Below are 8,447 nucleotides of genomic sequence, written 5' to 3'. Positions count from 1 at the left end.
CGAGCCCGGCCTCCCCTCGCCTCTGACTTTGGGCTAAAGAGCCCCAGCGTGAGGCAACTGTGGGTGGGGCCAGCCCCAGTGAGGGGTAAGTGGGTGTGGCAGGGAGGAGCTCTGTGGCCGGCCATGTAAGGAGGTGCCTGGCCAGTGCTGCAGCTATGGACAGATTGTGGTGTGGGCTCTTGCTGGCTGCTCTGGTGTTGCCTGGGATGGCTGGCTTAAGGATAGATTTTGGTTTGCTCCTGGAGCCTTTGGGCTTCATTAAGGTCCTTGAGTGGGTGAGTGGGGCTCGGGAGGAATGGGAGAAGCCTCATTCTCCTCGTGGGGCTGTTTCTTCTACTTTTCTAGGCTTGGCTTTACTCCTGTGCCTTAGTTGGCTGGGCCCGGAGAGGTGTGTGCTAATGAGCTGCCTGCTCCCTGCCTCATGCCACTGGTGATGGATGTTCAGCACAAAGGCTGCCCTTCAGTCAAGTCTTCTGACTGGGAGGGAAGAAAACAGTTCTGTAGATAGATAAAATATATGTGTTAATTACAAGTTTGTCATAGTAACTTGTGCTGCTGTGTGTTCTGATCATTGGGGGTTTAGGGGTTTGCTAGTGTACAAAGGGAAAATGAGCTACTTAGTGAAGCTGATGTGCAATACTCTGAGCATGTATCTTCTAGCTACCCTAAACTACAGTTGTGGATGTCAGACTCCCAAAAAAACTTCCCTTACTGACTGCAAGAGGTACTGTGCTGTCTTTTAGCATTAAAAACAAAAAAACACCCCACAAAAACTAAAAAACTTTTGCTGTAGAGCTAGGAAAAATATAAACAAAAAGAACTTTCAAATGGGCTTTCATTAGTGGTGTTGCTCATGGTTTTGGATTGTAGAAACTCAGCATTTTCATTACCTCTTGACAACATGTCATACTTTACCACTGCTAACTTTTGTCCCTATTTCTTGCCTTCATTAGCTGTTTCAGCTAAATGTTGAGTTTATTTCCTTTGAGCTCTAGAGGTCTGTACTAATATGTCTATGTATCAATTCCTGTAGATTTTTTCCATCTTTGCTTTTGCTACATGTGGAGGCTTTCAAGGTGAAACTACCCTTCTAGTTTCCTGCAAAGATGTGGTAAACAGAACGGTTACAGCTGCTTTTGCTTATCCATTCAGGTGAGTATTAGCTCTTTGGTGGTCCCTCATACACTAATTATTTATTATTTCCTTTTTTTTCCCCATCTGTCTCCCTGTGAATATGTACTTACTATGTACATCTGAATGAACAGACTCTGGCTTGCTCCATAGTAGGAATAAATAAATAAATATTTAGTTGTAATAGTGCAAAGCATTGTGGCTGTCAGTGCCCTATCAAAGAAGTAGATAGAAATGGTAATAGGCTGTATTACTGCTTTGTAGCTCTCTACCTTAAGCTCTGTTTTACCAGTGCATGAATTCTACAGAAGGTAATTAATAAGCAAAACACTACAATTTCTTTTAACAGCTTATTTCTTCATCAATTTGTAGTTGCTTTGGAGGACCAGATAAGATTATTTTGGATGTGCCATTATATTTTTGTTTAAAGACTGAATGGAAAATACTTACTTTTCAGTTTATTCCACTATGATCTTGGTGAGTGTGTTGGGTATATAAAAAAACTAAATAGTCCACTGTTGTTGCAGTCCTCTTGTGGAGACAAGCTCCTTTCCTGGAGCTCAAGGAGGAAGACTTCCTCCTTGTTCTTACAGCTACATAGTTACAAGTGCGGAGTTGGTGTGCCATATGTATTCAATAAGCATAGCTGTAAGTACAGAGGCCAGCTAGTAAAAACTGCTGCAGAAGTATAGAATTTGGTCACAAAACCCAGCATTTTAATAGCACTTGGAGGGGAGAGTGAGAATCTGAAATGATTCTGTGCTGGTAACTGAGTTGGTGCTACTAGCCACACAGGTTTTATTGAACTTCCTGTGCTTGCATTTTCTTGCAGCTGAATGCAACTAGGTGCCTTTTAAGTCCTGGTTCCCTTGTTTAACTGTCAGTCTCTAAAATAATGTTGTTAAGTCTGCTTGCAAATCAGGGTTTCTTTCTTCAATCGCTCTAATGATAAGATTAAGATTCTTCTCCTGAAGTTGCTGTTGCATATCTCAATCTAGGATGGAGAACAATGTTCAGATATCTTGACAAATCTTTGTCTCATATAATTGATAAATTATACAAATATAAATTGTCTTTTAGAGTAGACTTAAGCAACTAGAATGCTGAAGCACTGTTGTGAAGCATGACTGTATGAAGTTTCCACTGTATAGCAAACTAACTACATGAAGGATACAATCTTTACAGGCTGAATACTGCTGTATTTAGTGCACCGGATCCAAAACACTGTGGTGGTACTTGGACTGACATCTATCTCGTGGGCAATTTCTCCTCTTCTGCACAGTTCTTTGTTACGCTTGCAGTGTTGGTATTCCTCTACTGCATTGCTGCCCTCGTGGTATATATTGGATATAAGCATGTGTACCGGCAAAATAACAAGTTTCCACTAACTGTAAGTAATACTAAGATATTTTAATGTTTTGCCTTTTGAGACCACAAAGAGATGAGAAATACTACTAATACAAGAATATCTGAATAACTTATGAATATTCAGTAGTTCCAAAAATTAGATGGAGCGTAAACACAAGTATCTCAGACTAGTCACTACAGCACTCAAGCAGAAAAGGGGACCCAAAGCCCTTGAACATCCATGGCATCATATCTGATGCAGTTATTGAAGCAGAATGGAATGAAGTTCCACCTTCTCAAGTGCACAGTGTCTCCACCACAACTTTTCTTTTGTATCATGTATTTGAATATACAGTTGTTCCAGAGTTAGAACCTCCTCTGTTAGTCCCTGGGAATTTTCCCTGTGTAGAGCACCGGCTGTGCAGATGCAATTGGCAGAGGGGAAATAGTTATCTTGTGAATTTTAGTCACCTTGAATACCAAAGCCCTGATCCTCAGAATCCCCACTGTACTGTAAATTTTTATAACATAGGTGCTAGGCATTTGATTTTTAGAAACTGATTTCTTACAAAGGATAAAACTGCTTGTGCTTGATAGATGCAGAAGGCATACAGTTTTGTAGCTGATTATCAACATGGAATATAACTTGTGTTGTAATTAAAGCACTGTTAATGGCTAAATTTGTCTGTGATCATTAGCACTGGTGCCGTTCTTTTGGTGATATAATTGATACTGTCTCTGCCTTGCTCTTATGTACATTCATGTAATTTTTTTTTAACCTAGTAACAACTACTTCTCTTGTGTAGGATTTGGCTATCACTGTCATAACAGCCTTTCTATGGCTGGTCAGTACTTTTGCTTGGGCAAAAGCACTTGCTGACATCAAAATGTCCACAGGGGCCAGCATTATTCCAGGAATTGAATCTTGCAAAGCACCAGGAACAACTTGTCGTTTTGCTTCTGTAACCAGCATGGGAACTCTGAATGTGTCTGTGGTATGTATGCCTTCTGCCATACGGGTACAATAAATGTGTTAGAAAATAGCCAATGGCACCTGAGAGGCCTGTTCTACTGATTGCACGTGTTGCTTTATGCATTAAGATTGCTTTATGGGTTATTAGTTGCTCAAGCATATTAATACTGTGGTAAAACACTAACCATTTTTTTTCTTCAAAAGTAAACTTGTTTCTTCAAAGAAATGAAGAGAAATAACTTGTAGGATTTGTCTCTAGAGCTGCTAGGTGTAGTATTTCCAGACACGTTTGAGTCTCTGTATTATTTCTGTCTGTAACTGAGAGCACCTTAAAACATGTTACCGAGCCACCCAAGTGGTTCATTGGCTGATATAAGTAAGGAGGAAACACTATGCTTCCTGCTTCATGTTTTGGTGCTGAACCTAGCTTTTTAATCAATTGTGATTAAACAATTTCTACGTATCAAATAGAGGTCCCTTGTAATACAATGGTATAAAGCTCATGTTCATAGAAAGAACACTTCACAGCAGGGCAAATGAGCCTTATTGTATGATCTTCCTAGTGAATTCTGCTTTTCAAAATTCTGACAGTTATTCATTGGCCCAGTAGTAATTAACCATGTGCTCTAGATGTGCATATGCAGAGGTGCTGAGTGATGGAAAAGAATTTATCTAATTCCCATGCAAAGGACAGAATAAATTGACTATCTGATTTCCAAAAAGTCAGTAGAAATAGCTTGTAATATTCTAAAGCATGTGGAAATGTCTTGTCCAAATCAAAGGGGTGCCAAAAATAGCAGTTGTTTCTGGCTTGCCTTGGAGTTGTATTCTGGGTTTTGGTGGTTTTGGGGTTTTTTTAAACACCCTTAATGTCACCTTTTTTTGTCTTAACCTACAGGTGTTTGGCTTGCTTAATATGATTTTATGGGGAGGAAATGTTTGGTTTGTATACAAGGACGCCAACCTGCACAACAAATCAAATGGAATTTCTCAAAATCCAGGAACATATTCAACTCAAAGAGGAATATAAAAACAAGATGATACTTTGAAGTGCTTCAGCTTTTATATCGTACTGCCAAGAGCACAGAGCCATTAGGATTTATTTTAGTAATAACTGGTAATACTTTGTACAAACTTCTGTTCTGTACTATGGTTTGACATAAGGTCTTGGATACTCTAATTGAAGTGTTTATTATCTTGAAATACATTATGCCTTTCAAAATCATGCAGTGCTTTACAGTTTTTTGAAGAGCAAAATGTTGAGGTTATCTGGATGCTGACCCCTTCAGGTTCTTAAATAGCCTCATAGGAGGGATAGGTGAGAAGCAACTGCATCTGGGTAATTACTGCAACTTCTTTAGTCTAACAAGCCTTGACTGAACAATTAAATAAAAATGCAGCTAGGGAATGTGAAAATGCAGTTCAGCTTCTTCCTATCACTGATACCTTGCAAAAGCCATCTGAGTAAATCTCATAGCTCTGTCAGAGTTGCAGCCATCACATGTTAGTTTCCAGATACTCCATTCGGATTAGTGCATCAAATCTGTGGACAGGCCTGTCTCGAAGGACATTACTTCTGTGTTTAACGTGTTGTTACTATTTAATGGCTCAGGACAATCTCTGAACAAGAAGATAGCTTGTAATTTCACTATAAAGTCATTTAACAAGGATGAGAGAGTGTGTACATGTGCAATAGATGATTTAAACACTTAAAAAAAAAAAAGTATGGCCCAAAACTCTTACAAATACTGTAGAAATCAAAGCTGATATATTCTAACTACTAGTGTCTGGGCTTCTATGAAATCTTTGAGGTGCATGAACAATGCTTCTGTATGAAAGGACATAACTGGAGATGTCTGAATATGACTAAGTCTTCATTGATGCTGTTCAGCTTATTCATTGGGAGCAGTGTTTGGTTCTTCTCATGTGGACTTCTTAATAAATATGTTTGGCTATGAATTGCTCAAAAATGTTTGTTTTGACAAATCCAGTAAGTGGTTGTTCGGGAGTTTTTTATTTAAACTGTTTAGGATGAAAATGAACATAATAGTGTGCATATAACACAAATCCTAATTGTTCAGTGTCCCAGAGCTACTGACTTATAGTAAACTTCCAGTCCAAAAAGCATAATGAAGTGTGACTGTGCTGAAAGAATATGCCTTGTGTCCTTATTGCTGTAACAGTGATGCAAATGTATTGACTTTGTAGCTAATGGACATGACTCTAGCTATTGCTGACCTTGCTAGCTGAATGAGTTATCTGTGCTACAGCAGGGTTTTTACAGTGATGTGTTGATTTATTTTTTTTTTTTTGCAGAGAGGACTGTCTATCACTCCTGCAGACTAAAGCTGGTTGGTGCTGCCCAGTACTTCTTTCTGTCAGCTGGGGGGGGGGGGGGGGGGAGGGGAGGGGGGAAGGTTTATTACTTATAACTGTTCAAAATTTATTCTGAAGTTCCTTTTGGAAGAGGTAAGGAGTGCAATGTTCAGCTGCCCTTTTCTAAAAGCATGCTTTTCTGTTTCTTCCCTGTTCCAGGATAAGGGGTTTGATAGTAATGAATCTTCTATGGTTTCCTGCTTAACAATACTAGCTGTGTTACTGCAACAAGAAAAACAGGCTTGCCTTTCCTCAGTGGTCACTCAAGTACCAAGTATTATCCCACCTTACAAAGGCCTTTGTCTTGAAGGAAGCTGAGAGAAAAGCAGTACTTGGTTCTAATTCTTGCAGCAAAAGTATGGCTCTCAAAATCATAATGTAGCCTTCCCAGAACCTTCCCTCTGTATCTTGGACCTTCTGCAACCCAAGAGGCAATTATGTAGGAGAAGATTGGGGCAGAGGGTTTAGGAAGGATGATATCATTCTTGTATTCAGAAGTTGGATATGAAACCAGTTACTTCTATTATGGGTTTGTTGGGGGTTTTTTTGATAGCAACACTGGGCTATGATCTAAAGGGCTGATGAAACTGCCAAATGGTTTTGATAATTAAGTGGTTTTTAGCTTCACACTCAGAGGTCTTTAAGCAAATTGGTGTTAATGCAGTGACTGATCCAGCTCTCTCCACATCCTTGCTTGGGTATATTTTATATGACAGGGCATGTGCATTCTGCTAGTAGTTCCATGCTCTTTGCACTTCCTTTACCATCAGAAAATTAATTATGGCTGGGTAGTCTTCTGTCACTTCAGCGGTCTGAACTGGGTCTTGAAGCTTCACTGGAAGTATTGATAATAAAAAGATAAGTGTCATCTCTTCTTTTTTCTCTACTGTTAAGCCTGATCCAGCAGAGTTGCACTGAGCTATATAGTACGACTCTTGTGGAAAGGCTGTGCATATAGCAATTACAATGCTTTGGTGTTAGCTAACACAGAATACAAACCTTTTATTGAGATTAAAGTACTGAGTCAGATAGTTGATTATAAATATAAGGAGGTGTTATTTTGAAGTGCTCTTGCATTAGATGTTCCCCTGCCTCTCAAGAACCCCTGCTGATGATGACTTTGTGGTATCCTTTCTGACCTCTTCATTTGCATCAGTTCCGTGTTCCAAATACTAACTTTAAACCTTAAATCCTCGTTTCTCCTTGAAGTGAGTTCATTTATTACCTAACACTGCTCTGAACTGACAGTTGTCACAGATGGCTTGTTTTGTAATGTTATATCTATATCGCTATGAATAGTTGAGAAGAGAGGGATAGAGAAGAGTTGGGGAAAGAAAATTACTTTGTTGCTGCACATGGGACTTTTTTTTTTTTTTCTTTTGGCAAGTCAAACCTATTGGACCTTCTCTGTGGCTCTCTTCCTAACAGAATTATAGACACCTGAGATAAAAAGCTCTGTGCAATTTCATAACGGTGAGCTATGATAGGATCACGGGTACAAGGTTACCACAAAGATCAATATTTAGATGTTTTGGTAATTCCATTACTATAATTTAAATTTCAAAGCTAGACCTGAAGCAAATTAGTATTTGTTACCTGATCAAAGTTAGCACTGCTTTGAGCAAGAGGTTGAACCAAGTTGGGGTTTTTTGGAGGCCTCTTCTTTGTAATGTTCTTTTTTCTAACACCTGATGGGCCACTGTTTGCTCCTTCTTTTTTTGTCTTTTAGCCAGAGGCTTCCTATTTGCAACATTGTGCATGCTTATTTAAAATATGTATTTCATCCTAAAATCTAAAACTTCTAAAAATTTTCATATTGCCTAAGGAAAAAGCCCTGCTAATTATAGATTAATTAAGGTTTTCAATCTCATAATTCTTTGGGATTTAAGGTTACACATCATATGGGTAAAACTTTTTTTTTATTAACCTTTATTATTCTTTTTAACAAAACTATGTTCCTGTCTATTTAGTATGTGCTTATCTACCAACTGAAGCTCCAGTTCTACAACAAACTGACTTTGTCACAAATTGTTATAAAATGGTAATTGTGTGCATTTTTGCACACATGGGAGCAGGAACAGATTAGATCAGTATATGCCTTGCTGATGGCTAAGGTCTAGCCAACAACTGAAACAAAGCTGGAAGGCTTAGTACACTATGCTTGATTGTTTCAAAAAAAACTTAAATTTAATATGCATTCAATAAAGAGACATTCCTGTTTTCCATAGGGCTGAAACCTTCTCTTACATTTTTTGTAGATAAAACAAGTGCCTCCAGTCCCCAGAGTGCTTTCCTTAGAAGACAGGGAGACCAAAATGGCAGGCAGGACTATAGCTGGTAAAATATAGATCAAGAGATACGTGGTTATGTTTTGTAGAAATTCAAGCAGCGTGTGTGTGTGTTAACATTTAGCTGTGTAGAAGCATCCTGGCCCTGCAGGCAAAGGTGAATGTGATGTGTAGTCCACAGCAAGCAAGATTTTTAAAAAGGAAGAATAACCACATGTCCCCTTCTGGCTCATTAGGATAAGACTTGATTTCCTTCACAAGGGGGAGGGACTGAAGCAGAATTCTGCTGGCTTTGATGTCTGCTAGAGTCCTGTAGCTGAGATGAAATGGAA

At 38.9% G+C, this 8,447-nt stretch overlaps 1 protein-coding gene across 1 annotated transcript; it reads left to right on the top strand.

Annotated features, from left to right (window-relative positions):
- The first annotated feature begins 206 nt into the window (after positions 1–206).
- SYPL1 (synaptophysin like 1) lies at positions 207–5,410 on the top strand. Its single transcript, XM_074869323.1, has 5 exons — positions 207–275; positions 1,034–1,152; positions 2,317–2,521; positions 3,285–3,473; positions 4,350–5,410. The coding sequence occupies exons 1-5, from the start codon at positions 207–209 to the stop codon at positions 4,479–4,481; spliced, it is 714 nt and encodes a 237-aa protein (XP_074725424.1). The 3' UTR covers positions 4,482–5,410.
- Positions 5,411–8,447: the final 3,037 nt, after the last annotated feature.

This window comes from Strix uralensis, chromosome 5 (assembly GCF_047716275.1).
Source record: "Strix uralensis isolate ZFMK-TIS-50842 chromosome 5, bStrUra1, whole genome shotgun sequence".
Classification (NCBI taxonomy): Eukaryota; Metazoa; Chordata; class Aves; order Strigiformes; family Strigidae; genus Strix; species Strix uralensis.
The sequence above is the reverse complement of the archived record's forward strand: the minus strand, read 5'-3'. Positions and strand labels throughout refer to the sequence as shown.

Excerpts from the sequence above, each read along its gene's own strand:
- SYPL1 (XM_074869323.1), top strand. The coding sequence starts at position 207 with ATGGCTGGCTTAAGGATAGATTTTGGTTTGCTCCTGGAGCCTTTGGGC. Across the intron at positions 276-1,033 it reads TCATTAAGGTCCTTGAGTGG|ATTTTTTCCATCTTTGCTTT; the intron begins GTGAGTGGGGCT and ends CAATTCCTGTAG. Across the intron at positions 1,153-2,316 it reads GCTTTTGCTTATCCATTCAG|GCTGAATACTGCTGTATTTA; the intron begins GTGAGTATTAGC and ends CAATCTTTACAG.